The sequence below is a fragment of the Pan paniscus genome, chromosome 10 (assembly GCF_029289425.2).
Source record: "Pan paniscus chromosome 10, NHGRI_mPanPan1-v2.0_pri, whole genome shotgun sequence".
Lineage (NCBI taxonomy): Eukaryota > Metazoa > Chordata > Mammalia > Primates > Hominidae > Pan > Pan paniscus.
Genome location: NC_073259.2, coordinates 110,205,894 through 110,233,808, shown reverse-complemented (window position 1 = coordinate 110,233,808; position 27,915 = coordinate 110,205,894). Strand labels below are relative to the sequence as shown.

The 27,915-nt window shown below is 38.0% G+C and overlaps 1 protein-coding gene across 13 annotated transcripts in view; it reads right to left on the bottom strand.

Moving 5' to 3' along the window:
• Nucleotides 1-27,915, bottom strand: part of PARPBP (PARP1 binding protein) — a 77,319-nt gene that overhangs the window by 37,044 nt on the left and 12,360 nt on the right. For 6 of the 13 annotated variants that reach the window (XR_010108952.1, XM_003832574.7, XM_055096049.2 and 3 more), the window contains exons 3-4: nucleotides 12,011-12,244; nucleotides 6,506-6,613 (exon numbers count right to left, since the gene is read on the bottom strand). Coding sequence is in view for 12 of the 13 variants with exons in the window: in XM_003832574.7 (XP_003832622.2) it covers nucleotides 6,506-6,613; nucleotides 12,011-12,244 (342 nt within the window). In the remaining variant the exon portion in view is untranslated. Of the gene's footprint in view, nucleotides 1-6,505; nucleotides 6,614-8,684; nucleotides 8,916-12,010; nucleotides 12,245-25,850; nucleotides 26,656-27,915 lie in introns of all 13 variants that reach the window. The other 7 variants (XM_034934350.3, XM_057299513.2, XM_063593601.1 and 4 more) reach the window with 4 other exon arrangements.

The following is a 27,915-nucleotide window of genomic DNA, read 5'->3' as shown; positions in this document are numbered from 1 at the left end:
CACAATTTACCGAAAATCAAAGCAGAGAAAAAGTGACATTCACATTGTAATCAGAAACTTTTCCTACATTTAACTTAATGCAATCTCTATGTCACCGTGCTTCTGCTGTTCAAAAATAACAAGAACTTAACAAATATGTATATACCTGATCCTAATTGGGTACAAAACCAGGGCTTAAGCTCTCACAGCTACAACTTGCTCTTTAAGGTTAGCAAATTTTGTCCTTCTGATCTGTGATGTTGGGCAAACTTCAGGGAAAAACATCTTGGAGTCCTCAGAGTTAGAGTGTTTCTTTTAGCTCATGGCTGCAATTGGAAATCTATCCCTCTTATTATGGTCAGATAACATGGCTGTTATGGTTTCCTTGCTCTTGTATTTACAAGTGAGTTTTAAAGAGGTTCCCTGGAAAAGCAGTCCACATAAGTATAGTTATGATGTCCAAGAGCAAGGGCCTAAATTGAAAAAATCCACAAGATTGAAGCCTTTACCAAAACACCAAAAATAAGGATACTGTTCTGTTTATTTGTTTAATAAACTGATTCTATCCATACCACAAAGTATTTGCAATGTTTGTTTAGAAGCTGGACAATTTTATTTAAGCTTTCTGACAATTCCAAGTTTCTTTTCCTATCTCTTCTTACTGAGAGGCAGATATTCAACCTCAGTTTGAAGAAAGTCAGTTTTTCTAAGCTGAGAAGATTAACAATTTATACAGGGTCTTTTTTCAACTTTTGTTTGCCAATGCATAAATGCTTATATATACTGACAAAAAAAAATTTGGACAAAAACTAAGATACTTAGTAGATTTTTTTTTTTAACTGATGATTTTCTTTTTCTGGCCTTTATTCTATTATTCCCTTCATTACTTCAGAATTTTAAAAGCAATGGTTTAGTACCTTAGGAAAAATAAAATGAAGTAAAATAAAATAAGGAAACAAAAATATTGTTTCTCAAATTCAATCCATTCACCTACTTGAAGACTCCGGTGTCATATTAGTAAACACATTTGATGGTCAAAATATTTCTCTGCAAGACTGCAGCCCAAAAATTCACATTAGGATTTTAATTAGAGCTACATTGACTTCCAGCCGGGTGCGGTGGCTCACGCCTGTAATTCCAGCACTTTGGGAGGCCGAGGTGGGTGGATCACGAGATCAGGAGTTCAAGACCAGCCTGGCCAACATGGTGAAACCCTGTCTCTACTAAAAATACAAAATTAGCCAGGCGTGGTGGCACGTGCCTGTAATCCCAGCTGCTCAGGAGGCTAAGGCAGGAGAATTGCTTGAACCCAGGAGGCGGAGATTGCAGTGAGCTGAGATCACACCACTGCACTCCAGCCTGGGTGACAGAGTGAAACTCCGTCTCAGAGGGGAAAAAAGAAATACACTGACTTCCAAAAAGACCTTGTAAAAAGAAAAATTAGAAACTGCAAGTATCAGAAGCATGGTTAGGAAGATGGCTGCCAATTTAATACTCCTCAGAAAATTAAATCCATTAGTTGAACTAGTAGGTAAAATTCTATTAGAAAATATAATCCAAGAAAGCAAAAGTTAGAAATTAGAGAATTAACACAATGAAACTATCAGTGTTGTTTAAATCAGGAAACTACATGCTTATAATCTTTAGTCACAGATACCCCTTTAAACTTTATAAGCCGAAGTTCTAAAAGCTTAATTCTTTTCACATATACAAATTGGTTCATTCCTCTTTAAAAATACAAATATAACAATTATAATTTCCTCCCTATAGCACATACAGGATAGATAAAAGAGATCTTTAAGTAATCTACCCTTTTGATACACAAATACACTGCTTAAGCGCCACCGAGAAAAGATCAGGCAATTTGGCAATCACTTTGTCAAGATTTGGAGCATCAAGGGAAAAGAAAGGAAATGTAAGTGAAAAATTAATTTCAAGCAAGAGAAAATAGTTACAAATCTCTAAAAGGAACCAGGTCTGGGCAGGAAATATTCAAGGTGGGCTTGGGATATTTTCTTGTACCAGAAAAGAGGAAAATGCTTGAAAAGTCTACTAGAGCATGTAAAAAAGACACAAAAACCTGCTTGAAGCAGCTTCCTCTATTTTAGCATCAAAGATTAATGAGTGTAACTCATTTTAAAACACTGAATAAATATAAATTCATGAATCCATACAATAGACACACAAAAAGGAGAGCAATAAAAGAATATCTAATTTGCTTATATTATATATAACTATTACACTAACCCCTAAATTGGTAGAGAATTGAGGAGTTACCCTGAGATTTTTAGAGAAGGGTACTTCATCTCATTTGATAAGATAAAGCTTTACTGAGAAATGGCAAGTAATTAATGTAAAGACATAACAGAATTAGAAGCTCACTATTCTTTTTTTTTTTTTTTTTTTTTGAGATGGAGTCTCGCACTCCCTCCCAGGCTGGAGTGCAGCGGCACCATCTCGGCTCACTGCAAGCTCCGCCTCCCAGGTTCACGCCATTCTCCTGCCTCAGCCTCCAGAGTAGCTGGGACTACAGGCGCCCACCATTACACCTGGCTACTTTTTTGTATTTTTAGTAGAGACGAGGTTTCACCGTGTTAGCCAGGATGGTCTCGATCTCCTGACCTTGTGATCCACTCGCCTCAGCCTCCCAAAGTGCTGGGATTACAGGCGTGAGCCACCATGCCTGGCCAGAATCTCACTATTCTATAGATACTACAGAAATAACTGATTCAAGTCAGGATCATCAATGCTTAAAACCATTAGATAAAAGGTTATTGAGAAACAGGATTATTTATACAGTGCCAAAGTGTCACCTCACAGATCTTTGCTGACAGCAAAGGAAAAACTACATCTTTGTACTGGAGAGACTTGGCAATTCAGGATAACCTGAGTTTGTTTCCCAATAAGATATAAAATGAAATACTCTGCATCAGTTAAGAAGTATTTCTTAGGAAATATTAAACCAAAATCTAAGCAAGATTTCAGATATCACTTCCAGTTTATTGGAAATACAGCAAATAGAGAAACAAGTTAAATAATACCACAAGGAATTAATCAGAAAATTAAAAAAAAAAGATTAGGGGAATTCTTCTGGAGTAAAAGAGTCTTAAGGAGATATAAAACCATTTTGGGGACAAATGGAGAAATTTAAATATGGAAGTTAGTAAATGATATTTTAAAATACTTATTTAAGTTTTCTTATTTCTTATATTGCAGTTATGCCATTACTTTTAGGAAATGTACGCTAAGGAATTCCAGGGACCCACATGTCAGCAACTTACTTTCAAATAGGACAGAAAAAATATCAGATGCACATATAAAACACTTTATTAAATCTAGAGTATTACAAGAGTATTACAAGAGACATACAAGTATTTGAGGGCACTGATAAAATATATATTTTAAGTGCAATCTATTTAACACGGGACATATAGAAGAATCTACCTCAGCAATGTTTGTCAAAAATGAAGGTGATTCACCAAATGTGTTAACTTACTGGAGCAGGTGATTTTGGAAGTAAATGCATTCTAGACCATTTACATATCGTATTTCTAAAATATGTTGGCTGGGCACAGTGGCTCATGCCTGTAATCCCAGCACTTTGGGAGACCAAGGCAGGCAGATCACTTGAGGTCAGGAGTTCGAAGCCAGCCTGACCATCATAGTAAAACCTGGTCTCTACTAAAAATACAAAAATTAGCCAGGCGTGGTGGTGCACGCTTGTAATCCCAGCTACTTGGGAGGCTGAGGTGGGAGGATCGCTTGAACCTGGGAGGCAGTGGTTGCAGTAAGTGGAGATCGTGCCACACTGCACTTCAGCCTGGGCAACACAGTGAGCCTCTGCCTCAAAAAAATAATAAGCAAAATAAATAAAACAAAAATAATTAAAATATGTTGAATATAATTTTACTTTTTTCAACACTCTTAAATTCTCATCTTGTCAATGATGATTTTATTAATCACAGAAACTTTGCCAAGAGTTAAGCCCCGTAAAATATTTAAGGTTAATTCTGGGCCGGGCGCAGTGGCTCACACCTGTAATCCCAGCACTTTGGGAGGCCAAGGTGGGCGGATCACGAGGTCAGGAGATCGAGACCAACCTGGCTAACAGGGTGAAACCCCATCTCTACTAAAAATACAAAAAAAAAAAAAATTAGCTGGACGTGGTGGTGGGCACCTGTAGTCCCAGCTACGCGGGAGGCTGAGGAAGGAGAATGGCGTGAACACGGGAGGCGGAGCTTCCAATGAGCTGAGATTGCACCACTGCACTCCAGTCTGGGTGACAGAAGGAGACACCGTCTCAAAAAAAAAAAAAAAAAAAAAAAGGAAGGTTAATTCTGAGCCAAATATGAGTGATCATGGTGTTATCAGGGGGTCCTTGTTCTTAGAGCTCCCAAGATGGTGGCGGGCCACTTTCAAGATGGCAGCAAGCCTCTTGTTCTCTGACCTGGGGTTCTTGGCCTCACAGATTCCAAGGAATGGAATCTGGGGCCATGCAGTGAGTGTTATAGCTCTATTAGAAGCCATGGGTCACGGAAGAGAACCGTGGAACCCAGCGACTAGTGTTCAGCTCGATTAGGATGAACCTGGGCATTTAGCCATGCAGGAACAATGGCAAGCCTTTAGCCACTTGGGAGCGGCAATGGGCGCCTGGCTAGATCAGGAGCACAGTGGACACCCTACCGAAGTCAGCAGCGGGTCTGCAACAGCCACAAACAGCAGTGGTGGACTGGAGCAAAAGCTCTGCTCAAGCCATAACAAACACGGACCAGAAGAGTGTGCAGTTGCAAGATTTAATAGAGTGAAAACAGAGCTCCCATAAAATGGGAGGGGACCCAAAGGGTGTTGAAGTTCCTGCTTGAATGCCTGGGTTTATATTCCAATCATTGTCCCCGCCCGCTCCCCACCATGCTCTCAGGCGATAGATGATTGGCTATTTCTTTACCTCCTGTTTTAGCCTAATTAGCATTTTAGTGAGCTGTCTTTACTACCTGATTGGTTGAGTGTGAGCTAAGTTGCAAGCCACTTGTTTAAAGGTGGATGCGGTCACCTTCCCAGCTAGGCTTAGGAATTCTTAGTCGGCCTAGGAAATCCAGCTAGTCCTGTCTCTCAATGGCCTGAGGCGTAGTCTCAAGAGATCCTGAGAACATGTGCCCAAGGTGGTTGGGTTATAGCTTGGTTATATATGGTTTTTTTGTTTTGTTTTTGTTTTTTTTGAGATGGAGTCTTCCTCTGTCACTCAGGCTGGAGTGCAGTGGTGTAATCTCAGCTCACTGTAACCTCCACCTCCCTGGTTCAACCAATTCCCCTGCCTCAGCCTCCCAAGTAGCTGGGGTAATATATGTTTTAGAGAGACATAAGACATCAATCAGTACATGTGAGGTAAAGATTGGTTCAGCCTGGAAAGGTGGGACACCTTGAAATGGGGCTTACAGGTCATAGGTAGATTCAAAGATTTTCTGATTGGCAAGCAATTGGTTGAAAGAATTATTATCTAAAGACCTGGAATCAGTAGAAAGGAGTCTCTGGTTTAAGATATGGGATTGTGAAGACCAAGGTTCTTATTATGTAGATGAAGTCTCATAGGTGGCCACCCTTAGGAACAATAGATGGCAAATGCTTCCTATTAAAAGGTGCTAGACTCTCAGTTATCTCTTCAGGACTGGGAGGGCCTGGAAGGGGAAAGATTTAGTTAATTGATAGAGATCCTTTACAAACGCAAATTTTCCTCCACAAAAGACAGCTTTGTAGGACCACTTCAAAATATGGCAAAGAAACATATTTTGGGGTAAAATATTTTTATTTCCTTCTCTATCTGTCATGTGATGTTATGCCAGAGTCAGGCTGGAAAGTAAACCACATTATAGAGGGTTAAATAAAACCCATCTGATGAGATGTTACAGTTTAGAAGGTATGACTCCCCAGGCCCCTTAAATAGGAATTTGGGCAAGAGAGAAAAAAGGTCATAGTTTAGTCCCCGTTTTCGTAAGTACTACTACTATGGTTAGTGGGGTTACCATATATGTTTAGGTACCCAGCATAGTATTCAGCTGAACGTAAATTATATTAAACCAAACTTGTATGTGGCACTACTTTTCGGTGGTTTATACGACAATCCCTATCATCCAAACTCCTGATATATGAGTTGTACTACTGCAAGGGGTACAGACCAGATTTTTCAGTTGAGCATATTCTCCCAAGGATGAACCACCTAAAAGAGTAAATGTGAAGTTTACCAAAGAGAGTCAAAGAACTCTGACAAACTGGACCTTCAATTACTTTCCTGATACTTTGAATGATAACTATTTTTATTCAATGCCTGTTACCTTGGCCCCAAACCATAAAGACTCTTTTATCACATTCTCACCAGCCTCCAATGTACTATTCTTTGCGAATACAGTTTTAAACAAACTAAAGATTTGTAAAAAAATTTTTTACAAAGCATTAGTAACTTTAAGGTACCACCAAATTCAGTGATTTGAAAGGGATTATAGTCTGCTTTAATTTACTCACAGTTTATCAGTACCTTTTCATTATCATGGTTGTATTTACTTGTTGGTGATGTTGGTATAGAAAGATCAGTTTCATCACCTACTGCATACTGTTTGCCAGACAGAAAATCCAGTAGTTGACTCTGTAGAAAACATAGAGTATTACTAATAAAATGCTATGCTGACTATAAAAAATACTTCACACAAAGCTCTACTCAGTGTCATTGATGTTTCAGTTGAGAGTATTACCTGACAGTTGTTAGCAATCATTAAGAATACATATAATTAAACTTCATAATGTAACTGCCCATGGGTTCTTCCTGTGTGCTACACAAATAAAGACTACATAACTGCAGTAAAGAAAGAGTTTAGGGTCAGGTACCGTGGCTCACACCTGTAATCCTCAGTTTGTGTGGCCAAAGCAGGTGGATTGCTGGAGCCCGGGAGTTCAAGACCAGCCTGGGCAACACAATGAAACTCTGTCTCTGCAAAAGATGCAAAACATTAGCTGGGCATGGTGGCATGTGCCTGTAGTCCCAGCTGCTCAAGAGGCTCAGGTGGGATGATCACTTGAGCCCAGGAAGGCTGCAGTGAGCTGCGACTACACCACTGCACTCCAACCTGGGCGCCAGAGTAATACCCTGTCTCAAAAAAGGGTTTAATAGGCACAAGGCTGGCCATGCCACGTGGGAGACAGGTAGTATTCAAACCAAGCTCATCCAAAACTCATAGGTTAGGGGGTTTTCAAAGGCAATTTGGAAGAAGGGGTGAGGGGTGGCTAGGCTTGCTGCTTATTGGTGGAGGCAGAGATGATATCATAGGGGATCAAAGCTGTCGTCCTGCATGCTGAATTGCTTCTGGGTAGGTCCAGGTGGAACCATGGGTGTCAGACATGCAAAGAACCTGAAAAGATATCTCAAAAGGCCAACCTACAATAACGGTGCTATCTGCTTTTGTTTCAGCTAAGGAAAATACGTCTTATAACAAATATATTTATATCAAATTATTATGTATTTAATTATAGCCTCTTATGCATCTGTTTCTGTTTAACTCCTTTTTTTCCTTTTTTTTTTTTTTTTGTTTTACTGTTCTTCTACTTGGAAAATTACTAAGTACTTCATGATTTCTTTACCTAATATTTTTCTTTGTGCTTTCAATATTTATTGTGCTTAATTTTCAAGAAACTAATTTTGGTCTGAATTGATCTACCAAAGGGTTGGGAACCCTTTTTTTTTTTAATCGTCATGAAAATGATTTTTAATAAGTATCAGATGAAATTACTCTGAAGTATTTATCTCAATGTTATGCAATTACAAAGGAAAGTCTGCTTTTTTATACCTTCGTGTTGTATTTGAAAAAGTAATAACCTTCTCTTATTTTTATCTGATAATTTTATAACCAGATAATAACTGTCACAGGAAAACAGTGAACAACTTGAATTGTCAGCTTATACAGGAGGAACTAGCTCATAAAACTTACAAATGTTTAAACATACTACACAGTAAATAAATTCTTACCACATATGTAGAACATCAATACACGAAATTTATAGTAACCCAGTAACTGCAACTACCAGCCTGCATCTAATCCCTTTTGTGAGTAATTTCATCATTACATCTCTGCTAGAAACCTTAAAAGAAATGTGGGTGCTCCCAGGGAGAACTGGAACCTTGATCTGGAATACTTTCCACCCATCCTGCAGTTTGAGAGTAAATCTTTACACCTGTCTCTTAAAACAGAAGATCCTAGATGGACTTAGACTATATTATGTCCTGTGTTTTTCAATCCAGTCTGAGATTTCGAACAGGGGCTGCCCTTTTTTATTCCACTCTAGCAACAAGCTTTCATCTGCATCCCTGAGAAGACCCAGCCCACCTGCCCAACATCTAGGAAGAGGAGCGAGGAAGCAGCAGAGCAAGGGATGCAGTTGGAAATAAAAGCATTCTTTGGTTTTTAGGAAGAAAAAAGAAAACTTTTTGATAAAGTAGGAGATGCAAATATTTACAAAAATAAAATCTAGCTCTGTATTTGGTAACCATGTGTACACAAAAAAAGCATTTCTCTGAGACGTCTGGACTTCGGAGGTTTGCTCCTGGTTTTACATTAAACTGAAGCTCCTTGGGTCCCTGGTTCCTTCTTCTCAGCTTGGACAGTGAGTTGGTGCCAGGTGGCTTCTTCAATGTTCTGAAGCAGGTGGCTTTCCCATTGTCTCACTTGCCGCATGACAGCCGCCAGCTTCTTCAGGTCTCGTCTCTTCTTCTGGACCGTGATGGGAATCCCAGGCAATCTCAAGTTTAGGGACCAGCTCCATGCTAAGAGGGACTCTTCCTTCTGCCGCTCCAGAGTCAATGAGGCTGACACTGGTAGATCTTCCCCAGGAGCCAAGAGATCTGGCCTAGGCAGCAGCAAGCTTCCTCTTTCTGAAGGTGGCTGTATAGTTGACCCCTGCCAGGTAGATCAGAAGGTCCTAAAAAGTGTGCAGGCATCAGGGACCCACCCACAGGACCCCATTCACTGATGTTGATGCATCTCCCAGCAGCCGCAGGCTCCAACTAAGGACCATTTCTGCAGAGGTGCTACATTTTATGAGCTTTCTCAAGGGTGGCCTTCTCATCACAAAGAAGTTAAAGCCAAAAACCTATGCCTTCGGCTGCATTCTTCCGTGGGTAGTTGCAGCACCCTCTGCCATCCCCCCATCCCAGAGAGCCCAGCATCATGAAGCACCCGCGGCACCCCCACCCAGACCCAGGCCCACGCAGGTGCACTGCCTTCTTTTTTGCCAGATCCATAGTTTTATGTTGAGGTGCTATTCTTGAATTTTCCCAAGTACCTAACATTTATACGTATTCAAGTTGCTGTCATTCCCCCCAGTAGCTCTGTTCTGTTACGCATGTGTGTTGTCAGCTAACTCATCCTTCTCTGGCTGCTGGAAACCCTTAAATGGTGTGTTGTTTTCTTCATTAGCTTTTTGGGACTCAGATCTGACTGCTGAGGTAGCTTAAGTGATGACAGTTCTACAAGTAATAGAAGTTGAAACTGTATCTATACTTACAGAGCAGCAGTGGACAAACAAACAGGCTACCAGTCATCTGCTGAGGCTAAGGAAGAGTCTTGTGTTCTCCCAAGCCTCACCAACAAGAAGTGAGCCCATCTATTCAGCTACTTCTTGGCTTGAGGGTCAGGGAATATGAGCGTACCTACAGAGGTCATTTGCTGACCTTCCCCCAAAGACATCCACAGATCTCTGAGGCTAAGCTCTTCTCAGGATTAACCATTTCTGCTCCTCACCCCAGGTCTCTGATCCTGTCTTCCAGATACTTGCTCAGTTCATGAGAAAGCAAGCCCTGAATCAAATCTCTCTACTTAGTCTCCAGTTACAATCTAAGGCCTTGTATGCTCCGAGATGCCCATGGGCCCTGAATCCATTTTCCTTAGGAGAGGAATCGTAAGTAGGGAGTGAAGAGGGAAGGGGCACTGTTTAAGTGACCACATTCCCCAAATTGCCCTGACTTAGCTTTATCTTAATTCCTCATAATCCCTACCTTATTTCAGCTACAACAAATATGAAACAAAGAAACTTTATCAGGATTATGAAAATTCAGGATCATGACATTCAAAACTGTTTGGAATATTCTAATATGTACCTTGAAAGAGACTTTTAGCAAAAATTGGGATTATACTTAGTGCATTTTTGAGAAATCAATCTAGGGATATGTTTTCCTGTCTACTTTTTCCCCGCACTGGAAATTTCCCTAGAACAAACAATAGTATCAGAGATTAAGTTGTTGATCTTCCACGGTTAAAATGCAGAACATTTTCTACTTCATGTACTACCATCTTAGCAGCTTCAATTTTACTCCTGATGACATGATGACATTTGGAGAGAGTCTCCCACAGAGACAACCTCAAACTTGTACCCTGATATATATCATACTATAACTTAACCCACTCAAATGAGGAAACTTAGACAAGGGCAAGGAATAGAAGGAAAACAATGCGCCCGAAGACCTCAGGTAGATTATACTGTCACTGGTTTTTAAGATCTTTGTTGTCCTACAATCCAGTACTGATATATGATTAAGCCTCTCTAAATCAACTATGTGAAAAATAGACAAAAATCATCTCTGTAAGCAAGCAAATAAAATATAGCTAAGGAAGAATTTAAAAAGCTATCTTTACAAGTATCCTTACCATAGTGTAGTTGTACATGTGTGTGGATATGTTTTGAGGAAGCTGTAACAAGGCAAAGGTTTTTACGATAGTTCAATGAGGCAAAGACAGCAAGCTGCCTGCCAATATCCATTCTCCCTTTCTTCCCTAGTAATAGAGCTTTTGTTTTTATTCTGGCAAGATATTACCCAGAATAAGATCTATATTCTCCATCCTCCCTTGCAGTTTGTTGCAGCCATGTGACTAACCTTTTGGCAATAAGATGAAAGAAAAAGCTATGTACCCTTAAGAGAAAAGCGAAGTGCTGTTCTTCCTTACTACTTCTTGGTACAAGGAATACCAATATAATGAATATAATGGCTGGAGCTCCAACAGTCATCTTGGACCATAAAATGGTCTTGAGGGTAGGAACCAAGGACTAAAATGGGCGAGCAGAATGATAGAAAAAGTCCAGGTCTCTGATAACCATGGAGCTATCATATCAGTCCTGGTTGCATATCTTTAGACATCTTACATAAAAGAGTTATACTTCTATTTTTCTCTAAATAACTATTGTAGTGGAGGTTTCTATTATAATCGGCTAAAACACTGTTCTCAAGTATTGTATTGAAATATTTATAAAATAATTGATTATCTTACAAAATATAGCAAACATTTTCTTCTAATTCCAGCTTCAGTTATTTATTGCCACGATTTAACTACTACTTTATTGGCACTCAGTAAATGTTCAAATAACTAAAAATATTTCCAACACTTTAAAAATAACTAGATACACCCAAATATATTCTAAAACAGTTTATAAATTCTAACATAGACAAAACCAAACTGCAAGGGATACTACTCCATTTAATTTTTACATTTATACTCCATTAAGAAAATGCTTGTGCAAAAAAAGAATAGTCTATTATCTCATGTATATTGCATAATACTATTTTCATAAAATAAATGATACCTATATGTAGTAAAATAACATTATTAATCCATAGAAAAAGTCATACCAATCATTTATCCAACATATGCCAAATGAACAGATGCACATTAAATCAAGAAAGTGAATACAAAAGCAATCTTTGACATGATTCAAAAAGAAATCAGGCCTTTGGGACTAATTTCTTTGTTAAGAATTTTTGATCTAATAAGAAGCTATTCGTATAGCAACTAAATAACAATAACACAAGTCCAAGAAAATTTACCACAAAATCTTTCTTTCAAGTAATAAGTAGCTTTCAGGTAGCTAAATTTTCCCATTTTTAACATGATTCACAAAGCAAAAACATTACCAAGTTACTATAACTGGTGATACTATAATTCAAAATAAATAGAGCTAAATTTTAATTTGATTAAAATAGAATTGTTTAAAAAATACTTACAGGAGATATTGTGTTATAATTTTCACAATTAGAAGTCAAAGCCCTACATTTTTGATAAACATCAATCAGATCTAACATATTACTATTCTTCAAGAAATCATCATAAATCTTCCTAACGTCCTCATAATGGTCAGTCACGTCCATGTTTTCAACTGGTAAGTTCAATTTCTCATGGAGCAAGTATTTCCACGTCAATAAAACATCACTGAGAGAGACTGTAAATTCTCCACTGTGCTGAAAAAGATAATGCCAAAAAAAATAAAAAAATAAAGTTGGGTATCAGAATATTCAATAACTTATAACTGAGATAAGAAATACAAATTAAATTTTGGTAAAGTCTACATTCAATTTTTGTGGGTTTGAAGAGAACACCCAAGTTGAACTATGAGACAATTTTGGAAACCAGATATAAAAGAAAAAGGTTTTCATGATTTTATAAAATATGAACAACTAAGGCAAGTTTGCACATGATAAAACTGGTAAATACATAGCCGCTGTTACATTTCTTGAAATTCGTCAAATTTCTTCTACCTAAAATGGATGGATGGGTGGGCAGTAAACTATACTTAAGTACTATTGATGGGGGAAAATTTTTATTCTTTTTAGTTCCTTTTCGTTCTTTTGGCTAATCTATTTTTAATCTCGTATTTAAAATTCTCATTGCCATAGTGAATTCCCATATATCATAATATTCCAAGGGTTTAGTCTAAAAATATGGTCATAAAGATTAATTTTTTTATTTTATTATTATTATACTTTAAGTTTTAGGGTACATGTGCACAATGTGCAGGTTAGTTACATATGTATACATGTGCCATGCTGGTGCGCTGCACCCATTAACTCGTCATTTAGCATTAGGTATATCTCCTAATGCTATCCCTCCCCCCTCCCCCTACCCAACAGTCCCCAGAGTGTGATGTTCCCCTTCCTGTGTCCATGTGTTCTCATTGTTCAATTCCCATCTATGATTGAGAACATGAGGTGTTTGGTTTTTTGTTCTTGCGATAGTTTACTGAGAATGATGATTTCCAATTTCATCCATGTCCCTACAAAGGACATGAACTCATCCTTTTTATGGCTGCATAGTATTCCATGGTGTATATGTGCCACATTTTCTTAATCCAGTCTATCATTGTTGGACATTTGGGTTGGTTCCAAGTCTTTGCTATTGTGAATAGTGCCACAATAAATATATGTGTGCATGTGTCTTTACAGCAGCATGATTTATAGTCCCTTGGGTATATACCCAGCAATGGGATGGCTGAGTCAAATGGTATTTCTAGTTCTAGATCCCTGAGGAATCACCACACTGACTTCCACAATGGTTGAACTAGTTTACAGTCCCACCAACAGTGTAAAAGTGTTCCTATTTTTCCACATCCTCTCCAGCACCTGTTGTTTCCTGACTTTTTAATGATTGCCATTCTAACTGGTGTGAGATGGTATCTCATTGTGGTTTTGATTTGCATTTCTCTGATGGCCAGTGATGGTGAGCATTTTTTCATGTGTTTTTTGGCTGCATAAATGTCTTCTTTTGAGAAGTGTCTGTTCATATCCTTTGCCCACTTTTTGATGGAGTTGTTTTTTTCTTGAAAATTTGTTTGAGTTCATTGTAGACTCTGGATATTAGCCCTTTGTCAGATGAGTAGGTTGCAAAAATTTTCTCCCATTTTGTAGGTTGCCTGTTCACTCTGACAGTAGTTTCTTTTGCTGTGCAGAAGCGCTTTAGTTTAATTAGATCCCATTTGTCAATTTTGGCTTTTGTTGCCATTGCTTTTGGTGTTTTAGACATGAAGTCCTTGCTCATGCCTATGTCCTGAATGGTAATGCCTAGGTTTTCTTCTAGGGTTTTTATGGTTTTAGGTCTAACGTTTAAGTCTTTAATCCATCTTGAATTGATTTTTGTATAAGGTGTAAGGAAGGGATCCAGTTTCAGCTTTCTACATATGGCTAGCCAGTTTTCCCAGCACCATTTATTAAATAGGGAATCCTTTCCCCATTGCTTGTTTTTCTCAGGTTTGTCAAAGATCAGATAGTTGTAGATATGTGGCATTATTTCCAAGGGCTCTGTTCTGTTCCATTGATCTATATCTCTGTTTTGGTACCAGTACCATGCTGTTTTGGTTACTGTAGCCTTGTAGTATAGTTTGAAGTCAGGTAGTGTGATGCCTCCAGCTTTGTTCTTTTGGCTTAGGATTGACTTGGCGATGCGGGCTCTTTTTTGGTTCCATGTGAACTTTAAAGTAGTTTTTTCCAATTCTGTGAAGAAAGCCATTGGTGGCTTGATGGGGATGGCATTGAATCTATAAATTACCTTGGGCAGTATGGCCATTTTCACCATATTGATTCTTCCTACCCATGAGCATGGAATGTTCTTCCATTTGTTTGTATCCTCTTTTATTTCATTGAGCAGTGGTTTGTAGTTCTCCTTGAAGAGGTCCTTCACATCCCTTGTAAGTTGGGTTCCTAGGTATTTTATTCTCTTTGAAGCAATAAAATTATGTTTCATTACTATTACTAGGAAAGCAAAACATCAGTGCTAAAACCTTGAGCCACTGCTTCTTGGCCTTTTGGCTAAGATCAAGTGTAAAACCTTGAGCCAGAGATTAATTTTGATTCTTCTCAGTTCATGGACACATGAAACTGTAACAAACAAGTGCTAAAAAGACACAGGTTTCTTTCTATAAGTTGTCAGATGTTAGTAATCAGGCAAAATTATTCTTTTTCTTTCTCTTTTTTGACAGAATTTCTATCTTTCCCACGAGAAATAAAACAGATTATAACCTGGCTACAGTGACATATATTTGCTTAGAGACCCACTAATGTTACCAACATGTTTGCATGCTAATATTTTATCTAACTATAATGCTTTCTTTAAAGTCTTCTTCAACATCTGCATAATAAATTCTCTCAGTGAACAAGTTGAAGGTTTTTTTTATTGATTCCATTCTGCTCCCTCATTAATATTCTAGAAATTAATAATGATGCCTTCCAAAAGCTGCCAGCCCTAATTCAGCAAAAATTAAATTCTAACTACTCCTTTTTAATACACCATGAGTACTAAATATTTTTAAGTATCCATATATGATTTATGAAATGTAATACATTGCTGTCTTCTATAGTTAAGTTCCTTTAATATTTTAGTAGTTTCCACTAACACCAAGATCTGTCAACTCATTGCATTTGAAGATGGGTGGGTATTCAAGTACAACTATAGTTCACTAGAACTAAACTACAATATAAACTTTACACAACAAAAACAGAAAGAAATCAAGTACTCCTAAATATTATTTCTATATATTTGACCCTTTTAAATCTATGTTTTTATACTTCCTATAATAATTAGCCACTGGTAGTACTTACTATCCACATTTAAGACTAAGTGTCCAAACTGCCTTAAAATAAGCAGCTCTTTACTCATCTATACAAACACAACTAAAAAAAATTATCCTCATTGTCCTTAGTGCAGGGGCCTGTTGTGTCATGAAAATCGAAATTAATTCTATTTCATGCAACTAGTTCAATGAATAACCAAAAACAAAAAAATCAGTAACTCTCAAACGTTGGATCTATTCTCCAAATGTAGGACATATTTGTAATTTTCCAGCATTGTACCAAAAACTGTACACTTACTCCCCAACCCCACAAAGGTTACACATCAGAAAATTTCCAAATACTATTTAAATTAAATAAATCCAGTTATTTAGAGTTTTAAAACTAAACTGTTTTATCTCAAAAATTCCTAACACTATTTTTAGTCTGACATCCTTCATGTTTAAAATAAATTAAGATTTTGTGTAATGTAAATGCACAACTTATTCTTACCCTTTTGACTATAACCAGTTAAAGTAAAACTATGCAAGCTCTTGATCTTGTGAGAAAAAGTTTTGACTAGATTAACAGTGTTTATACTGGGATTGTAAAAACATTTTAAATCCAAATAAAAATGCACTCCAGATATCAGTTTTCATGATCAGGTGCCCACCATGACAGCATATTCTATTATTCAAACCAGTAACAACTGATTGAGAGAGTCTGTGGTCAAATCAGAAAATATTTTGCTAGGAAAACATGCCAGCTGGCTAATATATGAAGGAAGTTCAAAATGTTCACCACTTTAATTCTCTGATGGATATAAGAAGGATTGTATTGCACAAGAATAAAATGAGAAAATCAAGAGTTACATATTTTCCAGAGCATTCGTACTTTGTACATTATATCATATTTTTCTAATAACTCAAAATTTTAAATAAACTTTACATTTTTAATTGACTAGACATTTTGTTGTCATTAAAGAAAAGATAGGTCTACTTAAGAGCACTAATGGGCTATGTGACCTTGGGTAAGATACTGAAACCCCTGAGTCAGTTTCCTTGGTTATAAAATGAGATTACACAGATTAAATAACACCTGACAAATGACAGGTAATCAAAAATGTCAATTTCCTTTCTCTTCTCCTATTTAAAGTAAAATCATTGTTTTGAGGGGAAAGAGGGGTGATAAAATGCAATACAATTTTAAAAACCTGTTTCTTCTTGTTAGATCACAGTTACATCATTTTCAAATCGGACAGTCAATCACAGGTACTATAATTGCTTTCCATAAAGGTATAAAATTAACACCTTCATCTGTTTTATGCAATGGAATATTGTAAGTTTCTCAATAAGACAATTTAAGGCAAAAAAAAAAATAGCCTCTATTAACACGATTGTTAGTCAGATGCAAACTAAGAAGCTAATTCCAAAGAAAGAAAGCCAAAATATTAGTTGCCTCCTAATGAAGTCATATACATTCGCCATATAATGAAGTCAAAAGTCCTCAATGAATCTATAAAGGTTACATTTTTAGGAGGAGGTTCCAAGATGGCCGAATAGGAACAGCTACAGTCTACAGCTCCCAGTATGAGTGACACAGAAGATGAGTGATTTCTGCATTTCCAACTGAGGTACCGGGTTCATCTCACTGGGGCTTGTCAGACAGTGGGTGCAGCGCACAGAGCATGAGCTGAAGCAGGGCAGGGCATCACCTCACCCGGGAAGCGCAAGGGGTCGGGGAATTCCCTTTCCTAGCCAAGGGAAGCCATGACAGACGGTACCTGGAAAATCGGGACACTCCCACCCTAATACTGTGCTTTTCCAACGGTCTTAGCAAACGGCACACCAGCAGATTATATCCCGCACCTTGCTAAGAGGGTCCCACGCCCACAGAGCCTCGCTCACTGCTAGCACATTAGTCTGAGATCGAACTGCAAGGCAGCTGGGGGTGGGGGGCGTCTGCCATTGCTGAGGCTTCAGTAGGTAAACAGAGTGGCCTGGAAGATCAAACTGGGTGGAACCCACCACAGCTCAAGGAGGCCCGCCTGCCTCTGTACACTCCACCTCTGAGGGCGGGGCATAGCTGAACGAAAGGCAGCAGAAACTTCTGCAGACTTAAACATCCTGTCTGGCAGCTTTGAAGAGAGTAGTGGTTCTCCCACCATGGAGTTTGAGATCTGAGAACGGACAGACTGCCTCCTCAAGTGGGCCCCTGAACACCAAGCAGCCTAACTGGGAAGCACCTCCCAGTAGGGGCCGACTGACACCTCATACGGCCGGGTGTCCCTCTGAGACAAAACTTCCAGAGGAAGGATCAGGCAGCAACATTTGCCGTTCTGCAATATTTGCTGTTCTGCAGCCTCCACTGGTGATACCCAGGCAAACAGGGTCTGGAGTGGACCTCCAGCAAACTCCAACACACCTGCAGCTGAGGGTCCTGACTGTTAGAAGGAAAACTAACAAACAAAAAGGACATCCACACCAAACCCCATCTGTACGTCACCATCATCAAAGACCAAAGGTAGATAAAACCACAAAGATGGGGAGAAACCAGAGCAGAAAAGCCAAATATTCTAAAAAGCAGAGTGCCTCTTCTCCTCCAAAGGAATGCAGCTCCTCACCAGGAACGGAACAAAGCTGGACAGAGAATGACTTTGACGAGTTGAGAGAAGAAGACTTCAGATGATTGGTAATAACAAACTTCTCTGAGCTAAAGGAGGATGTTTAAACCCATTGCAAAGAAGGTAAAAACTTGAAAAAAGATTAGACGATCAGCTAACTAGAATAAACAGGGTAGAGAATACCTTAAATGACCTGATGGAGCTGAAAACCATGGCACGAGAACTATGAGATGCATGCACAAGCTTCAGTGGCCGATTCATCAAGTGGAAGAAAGGGTATCAGTGATTGAAGATCAAATTAATGAAATGAAGCGAGAAGACAAGTTTAGAGAAAAAAAGAGTAAAAAGAAACAAACAAAGCCTCCAAGAAATATGAGACTATATGAAAAGACCAAATTTACATCTGATTGGTGACGGGGAGAATGGAACGAAGTTGGAAAACACTCTGCAGGATATTATCCAGGAGAACTTCCCCAACCTAGCAGGGCAGGCCAACGTTCAAATTCAGGAAATACAGAGAACTCCACAAAGATACTCCTCGAGAAGAGCAACTCCAAGACACATAATTGTCAGATTCACCAAAGTTGAAATGAAGGAAAAAATGTTAAGGGCAGCCAGAGAGAAAGGTCAGGTTACTGACAAAGGGAAGCCCATCAGACTAACAGCGGATCTCTCGGCAAAAACGCTACAAGCCAGAAGACAGTGGAGGGCCAATATTCAACATTCTTAAAGAAAAGAATTTTCAACCCAGAATTTCATATCCAGCCAAACTAAGCTTCATAAGTGAAGGAGAAATAAAATCCTTTACAGACAAGCAAATGCTGAGAGATTCTGTCACCACCACACCTGCCTTACAAGAGCTCCTGAAGGAAGCACTAAACATGGAAAGGAACAACCGGTACCAGCCACTGCAAAAACATGCCAAATTTTAAAGACCATCGATGCTAGGAAGAAACTGCATCAACTAACGAGCAAAATAAACAGCTAACATCATAATGACAAGATCAAATTCACACATAACAATATTGAACTCAAATGTAAATGGGCTAAATGCTCCAATTAAAAGACACAGACTGACAAATTGGATAAAGAGTCAAGACCCATCAGTGTGCTGTATTCAGGAGACCCATCTCACATGCAGAGACACATATAGGCTCAAAATAAAGGGATGGAGGAAGACCTACCAAGCAAATGGAAAACAAAAAAAAAGCAGGGGTTGCAATCCTAGTCTCTGATAAAACAGACTTTAAACCAACAAAAATCAAAACAGACAAAGAAGGCCATTACATAATGGTAAAGAGATCAATTCAACAAGAAGAGCTAACTATCCTAAATATATATGCACCTAATACAGGAGCACCCAGATTCATAAAGCAAGTCCTTAGAGACCTATCAAGAGACTTAGACTCCCACACAATAATAATGGGAGATTTTAACACCCCACTGTCAACATTAGATAGATCAACAAGACAGAAAGTTAATAAGGATATCCAGGAATTCAACTCAGCTCTGCACCAAGCGGACCTAATAGACATCTACAGAACTCTCCACCCCAAATCAACAGAATATACATTCTTCTCAGCACAACACCACACTTATTCCAAAATTGACCACTAAGTTGGAAGTAAAGCACTCCTTAGCAAATGTAAAAGAACAGAAATTATAACAGACTGTCTCTCAGACCACAGTGCAATCAAACTAGGACTCAGGATTAAGAAACTCACTCAAAACCACTCAACTACATGGAAACTGAACAACCTGCTCCTGAATGACTACTGGTACATAACAAAATGAAGGCAGAAATAAAGATGTTCTTTGAAACCAATAAGAACAAAGACACAACACACCAGAATCTCTGGGACACATTTAAAGCAGTGTGTAGAGGGAAATTTATAGCACTAAATGCCCACAAGAGAAAGCAGGAAAGATCTAAAATCGACACCCTAACATCACAATTAAAAGAACTACAGAAGCAAGAGCAAACACATTCAAAAGCTAGCAGAAGGCAAGAAATAGCTAAGATCAGAGCAGAACTGAAGAAAATAGAGACACAAAAAACCCTTCAAAAAATCAATGAACCCAGGAGCTGTTTTTTTGAAAGGATCAACAAAATTGATGGATCACTAGTAAGACTAATAAAGAAGAAAAGAGAGAAGAATCAAATAGACACAATAAAAAATGACAAAGGGGATATCACCACCGATCCCACAGAAATACAAACTATCATCAGAGAATACTATAAACACCTCTATGCAAATGAACTAGAAAATCTAGAAGAAATGGATAAATTCCTGGACACATATACCCTCCCAAGACTAAACCAGGAAGAAGTTGAATCCCTGAATAGACCAATAACAGGCTCTGAAATTGAGGCAATAATTAATAGCCTACCCACCAAAAAAAATTCCAGGACCAGATGGATTCACAGCTAAATTCTACCAGAGGTACAAAGAGGAGCTAGTACCATTCTTTCTGAAACTATTCCAATTAACAGAAAAAGAGGGAATCATCCCTAACTCATTTTATGAGGCCAGCATCATCCTGATACCAAAGCCTGGCAGACACACAACAAAAAAAGAGAATTTTAGACCAACACCCCTGATGAACATCCATGCGAAAATCCTCAATAAAATACTGGCAAACCAAATCCAGCAGCACATCTAAAAGCTTATCCACTAAGATCAAGTGGGCTTCATCCCTGGGATGAAAGCCTGGTTCAACATACACAAATCAATAAATGTAGTCCATCATATAAACAGAACCAAAGACAAAAACCACATGATTATCTCAATAGATGCAGAAAAGGCCTTCCACAAAATTCAACAGCCCTTCATGCTAAAAACTCTCAATAAACTAGGTACTGATGGGACGTATCTCAAAATAATAAGATCTAATTATGACAAAGCCACAGCCAATACCATACTGAATGGGCAAAAACTGGAAGTATTCCCTTTGAAAACTTGCACAAGACAGGGATGCCCTCTCTCACCACTCCTATTCAACATAGTGTTGGAAGTTCTGGCCAGGGCAATCAGGCAGGAGAAAGAAATAAAGGGTATTCATTTAGGAAAAGAAGAAGTCAAATTGTCCCTGTTTGCAGATGACATTATTGTATATTTAGAAAACCCCATCGTCTCAGCCCAAAATCTCAAGCTGATAAGCAACTTCAGCAGTCTCAGGATACAAAATCAATGTGCAAAACTCACAAGCATTCTTATACACCAATCACAGACAGACAGAGAGCCAAATCATGAGTGAACTCTCATTCACAATTGCTACAAAGAGAATAAAATACCTAGGAATCCAACTTACAAGGGATGTGAAGGACCTCTTCAAGGAGAACTATAAACCACTGCTCAATGAAATAAAAGAGGACACAGACAAATGGAAGAACATTCCATGCTCATGGACAGGAAGAATCAATATGGTGAAAATGGCCATACTGTCCAAGGTAATTTATAGATTTAATGCCATCCCCATGAAGCTACCAATGACTTTCTTCACATAATTGGAAAAAACTACTTTAAAGTTCATATGGAACCAAAAAAGAGCCCACATTGCCAAGACAATCCTAAGCAAAAAGAACAAAGCTGGAGGCATCATGCTACCTGACTTCAAACTATACTACAAGGCTACAGTAACCAAACAGCACGGTACTGGTACCAAAACAGAGATATAGACCAATGGAACAGAACAGAGCCCTCAGAAATAATATCACACATCTACAACCATCTGATCTTTGACAAACCTGAGAAAAACAAGAAATCGGGAAAAGATTCCCTATTTAATAAATGGTGCTGGGAAAACTGGCTAGCCATATGTAGAAAGCTGAAACTGGATCCCTTCCTTACACCTTATACAAAAATTAATTCAAGATGGATTAAAGACTTGAATGTTAGACCTAAAACCATAAAAACCCTACAAGAAAACCTAGGCAATACCATTCAGGACATAGGCATGAGCAAGTACTTCATGACTAAAACACCAGCCAAAATTGACAAATGGGATCTAACTAAACTAAAGAGCTTCTGCACAGCAAAAGAAACTACCATCAGAGTAAACAGGCAACCTACAGAATGGGAGAAAATGTTTGCAATCTACCCATCTGACAAAGGGCTAATATCCAGAATCTACAAAGAACTTAAAAAAAATTTACAAGAACAAATCAAACAACCCCATCAAAAAGTGGACAAAGGATATGAACAGATACTTCTCAAAAGAAGACATTTATGCACCCAAAAGACACAAGAAAAAATGCTCATCATCACTGGCCATCAGAGAAATGCAAATCAAAACCACGATGAGATACCATCTCACACCAGTTAGAATGGCGATCATTAAAAAGTCAGGAAACAAAAGGTGCTGGAGAGGATGTGGAGAAATAGGAACACTTTTACACTGTTGGTGGGACTGTAAACTAGTTCAATCATTGTGGAAGTCAGTGTGGCAATTCCTCAGGGATCTAGAACTAGAAATACATTTGACCCAGCAATCCCATTACTGCGTATATACCCAAAGGATTATAAATCATACTGCTATAAAGACACATGCACACATATGTTTATTGCGACACTATTCACAATAGCAAAGACTTGGAACCAACCCAAATGTCCAACAATGATAGACTGGATTAAGAAAATGTGGCACATATACACCATGGAATACTATGCAGCCATAAAAAAGGATGAGTTCATGTCCTTTGTAGGGACATGGATGAAGCTGGAAACCATCATTCTGAGCAAACTATCTCAAGGACAGAAAACCAAACGCTCCATGTTCTGACTCACAGGTGGGAACTGAACAATGAGAACCCATGGACACAGGATGGGGAACATCACAAACTGGGGCCTGTCGTGGGGTGGGGGGAGCGGGGAGGGATAGCATTAGGAGATGTACCTAATGTAAATGACAAGTTAATGGGTGCAGCACACCAACATGGCATATGTATACATATGTAACAAACCTGCACGTTGTGCACATACACCCTAGAATTAAAAAAAAAAACTTTAGCAGTATATAACTGCTAGAGAGGCATTATATAATTCAAGCTAAAAAATTTTCCCCCTCAAAAAACATGCTAAAAGCCTAAAACTTAAAGGGTATTTTAATATCTTTTCTTTTCTCCCACTTTAACAGTTGAGAAAAAACAAATATGCCATTAGACAGACTAACAACTCTACTAGGTATTCAAAAGTTTTACTGTAGTCAAATTCAGCTGTAAGAATTATACTTTAAGACTCATGTTCTCAAACTTCAGAGAATTAAAAACTTACGTGGTGGTTCACGCCTGTAATTCTAGCACTTTGGGAGGCCGAGGCGGGTGGATCACGAAGTCAGGAGATCGAGACCATCCTGGCTAACATGGTGAAACCCCGTCTCTACTAAAAATACAAAAAATTAGCCAGGCGTGGTGGTGGGTGCCTGTAGTCCAGCTACTCGGGAGGCTGAGGCAAGAGAATGGCATGAACCCAGGAGGCAGAGTTTACAGTGAGCAGAGATTGCGCCACTGCACTCCAGCCTGGGTGACAGAGTGAGACTCTGTCTCAAAAACAAACAAACAAACAAAAAAAAACACAAAACAAAACAAAAACCAAAAGAGAAATCTAAATAGAGCTCAAACAAAGGATAAAAAATATAAGTCATGGATATATACAACCAACTCTATCTACTTTTAATTACTATATGCTACTCACGAATGCACCTGCAGACATATAGGTATGTTGTTTCATATTGCTTGGAAGTCAGAGCACAGTTGAAGATGCCTAAGCTAACTCTGTATGTGGAAAGTTGAAATAAAACTGAACTGCAACCTACCACACCACTACACATGTGCACACACATACAAGAACCGTGAAAAGCTCAGTTGCAACTCACCTCTTCTTTCCCACCCAGAGTCTGAACTTTCACACTGAATTATGTGAATTAGCAAGTAGAAAATTAGCAAGTAGAAAGAAACACTGAGTGACTGCTACATAAACAAATCCTGAAGAAAAACTGACTTGGATTGAATATTTCAGTATGTAAAAATTTTTACAATGAGGGTTAAATGTTTTTCAGGGTGTATTTCCACTTAGCTTGTTGATAAAATCTACTTATTTCTTTAAAAGTAAGTCATAAATAAATGAAAGGAGGTGATTTGAATATAGTCTGATTCCAGAATAACAGCCTTCAATCACTATACAATATTGATGCTGAAAAATTGCCTCAATTCCTCTCTCATTATTTTCTAGTGTATGGTCACCAAGGTTTAACCCTTAGCTAGTCTATTTTTTCAATATTCTCATAATCCATCATTTACCTTAGTACTATTTCCTCACACTACTAAAGAAGAATAAATTAAAATAAAAATAGGGTATCTAGCTTAAGTTACTGAGTGAACAATGGCACATGCCAATACGACTAAGAATATGAACGGGAAGGTCAGTTGAAAAAGCAAACAATGTGCTCTATTTTAAAAATTGATGTGGGAGAGACTCCCATCTCAAAAAAAAATGATGTGGAAACAGTACAGGGACATCAAGGTAAAGATGATCATACTGGATTTAAGACTCAGTAGAATGGTATCTCACATAAATGCAGGTAGAAGAATGTAAGGGAAATGCATCCAGTGAAAGTAGGTAAAATGGAGAAAAGCTAAAACTTGTAGGTAAAACTAGAAGATACTGAAATAATTAAGATCACTCCACCCCCAAATTATGCCACCTGGTAAAATGAAAATCTAGGCTAAAAGTACTTGAAAAACAGCAGGTGCAAGATGATCACTATGAACTTCCTTCCATTTCTTCAAAACAGAAGACAAAATTCCCATGTGAAAGATACCCTCTTTATACAAGTAACGGTCTTATCATCAAGGAGTATAAACTGAGGTCCAGGGAAATCTATACAAACCTTATTAAACTAATCTTTATTTCCTGGCCACTACTCCATCCAAATAAACACCCAAGTTCCTTTGCCTTGTCATTTTTTTTTTTTTTTTTTTTGGAGACGGAGTCTCTGTCTCCCAGGCTGGAGTGCAGTGGCGCGATCTCACTGCAAGCCCCGCCTCCCGGGTTCACACCATTCTCCTGCCTCAGCCTCCCAAGTATCTGGAACTTCAGTCGCCTGCCACCACACCCGGCTAATTCTCTCGTATTTTTAGTAGAGATGGGGTTTCACCGTGTTAGCCAGAATGGTGTCGATCTCCTGACCTAGTGATCCACCCACCTTGGCCTCCCAAAGTGCTGGGATTACAGGCGTGAGCCACCATGCCCGGCCCACATTTTCATTTTACTACTCTTTCTCCGATTCAGTATGTAAGTGTTCAACTCTAACTTGTCTTTTGGTCTTCATTTCCTTATACATATTCCTGTGCCATGTAATACTCCTATTAAATTTGTATGATTTTCTCCTGTTGATCTGTCTTATGTCAATTTAATTCTCAGGCCCAGCCAAAAACCCTAAAAGGGTGGAGGTAAAATTTTGCCTCCCTTACAGTACCAACAAAATTTATAACAAAGAGAATATCTAAAATACATATAGAAATATTCCAAATAAGAAAGAGGTCAGACATAGTGGTTCATGCCTGTAATCCCAGCACTTTGGGAGACCGAGGCAGGCAGATCCCTTGGGCCCAGGAGTTCAAGACCAGCCTGGGCAACATGGAGAAACCCTGTCTCTATAAAAAATAAAAGAATTAGCTGGGCATGGTGGTACAAGTAGCTGTAGTCCCAGCTACTTGGGAGGCTGAGGTAAAAATCACCTAAGCCTGGGGAGGTCGAGGTTGCAGTGAACAATGATTGTGCCACTGCACTCCAGCCTGGGCGACAGAGTGAGAGCCTGTCTCACAGCAAAAACAAGAGACAAAAACAACTCAACAGTAAAATAAGAAAAGGATATGAATAGAAAGTCTACGAGGAGAATACTTACCTACTGGCTTCATAAAATGAGCTGGAAAGTGTTCCCCCTTCTGCATGCTTTTGGAAGAGTTTGAGAAGGATTGGTATTAGTTCTTTAAATGTTTGGTAGAATTCAGCAGTAAAGCCATCAGGTCCTGGGCTTTTCTTTAATAAAAGACTTTTTATTACTGATTCAATGTCCTTATTTCTTATTGGTCTATTCAGAGTTCCTATTTCTTCATGATGTAGTCTTGGTAGATAGTACGTGTCAAGGAATTTATCCATTTCTTCTAGGTTATCCAATTTGTTGGCATACACATTGTTCATAGTAGTCTTTTATGACCTGTTTTATTTCTGTGGTATTAGTTATAATGTATCCTTTTTCATTTCTTTTTTTTTTTTTTTGAGGCTTCTCTTTTTTCTTACTTTACCTAAAGGTTTGTTGATTTTGTTTATCTTTTCAAAAAGCCAACTCTTAGCTTCATTGATCTTTGCTATTGTTTTTTTAGTCTCTATTTCATTTATTTCTGCTCTCATCTTTATTATTCTCTTCCTTCTGCTAAGTTTGGGCTTAGTGTGTTCTTTTCCTAGTTTCTTTTGGTGTAATGTTAAGTTTATTAAAGATCTTTTTTTCTTTCAATGTAGGTGTTTATTGCTACAAGCTTTCCTCTTAGAATTGCTTTTGCTCTATCCCATAAGTTGTGGTATGTTGTACTTCCATATTTTTTAAGGTTTTTTTAAATTTCCTTTTAATTTCTTCTTCGAACCGTTGGTTAATTTCCACGTGTTTGTTAATTTTCCAAATTCTTCCGTTACAGATTTCTAGTTTCATACCACTGTAATCAGAAAAGATACTCAGTATGATTTCAATCTTCTTAAATTTGTTAAGACTTGTTTTGTGGGCTAACATATGATCTATCTTGAAGAATGTTCTGTATGCACTAAGAACTCTTCCAAAAAAATGAAAAGGGAATACTTCCAAACTCATTTTATGAAACAAGCATGACCCGGATTCCAAAGCCACACTAGGACACTACAAGAAAAAAAAAATTAGAGGACAATATCCATAATGAACACATATGCAAAATTCCTCAACAAAATACTAGGAAACCAAATTAAACAGCACATTAAAAGGATCACTCATGATGATAAAGTCAGATTCATACCAGGGATGGTTCAGCATACGCAAATCTATAAACAAAACATGGCACATAACAGAATGAAGGACAAACCACTATGATCATCTCTAAAGACACAGAAAAAAACATCTGACAAAATTAAATATCCTCTCATTATAATAATTGTCAACACATTAGATATAAAAAAATACTTCAACATGAGAAAGGCCATATATGACAAACTCACAGCTAACATCATACTCAATAGTGAAAAAGTTGAAAGATTTCCCTTTAAGATCAGGAACAAGACAAGGATGCTCACTCTTCCCACTTCTATTCAACATAGTACTAGAAGGTGTAGCCAGAGTGGTTAGGTAAGAAAAAGAAACAAAAGGCATCCAAATTGGAAAGAAATAAGTGAAAATGTTCCTGTTTACAGATAACATGTTCTTATATATAGAAAACCACAAAGATGCCACCAAAAACTGTAAGAATAAACAAATTGTGTAAAGTGGCAAGATACAAAAATCAAAATACAAAAATCACTATCATTTCAATGCACTAAAAACAATCTGAAAAAGTAATCCAGAAAACAATCCCATTTACAATAGCTATAAAAACAAAAAATTTTTATAAATAAATTTAACCAAGAAGATGAAAGATCTGCACACTGAAAACTATAAAACATGGATAAAAGAAATTAAAGAAGACACAAGTATATGGAAAGTTATCCCATATTGATGAACTGGAAGAATTAATATTGTTAAAATGTCCATATTATCCAAAGCAATATACAGATTCAATCAATGCTATTCCTATCAAAATTCCAGTGCCATTTTTGACAGAAATAGAAAAAACAATTTTAAAATTTATATGGAACTACAACAGACCCCAAACAGCAAAAACAATCTTGAGCAAAATGAACAAAGCTGGAGGCATCACACTACCTAACTTCAAACTATACTACAAAACTATGGT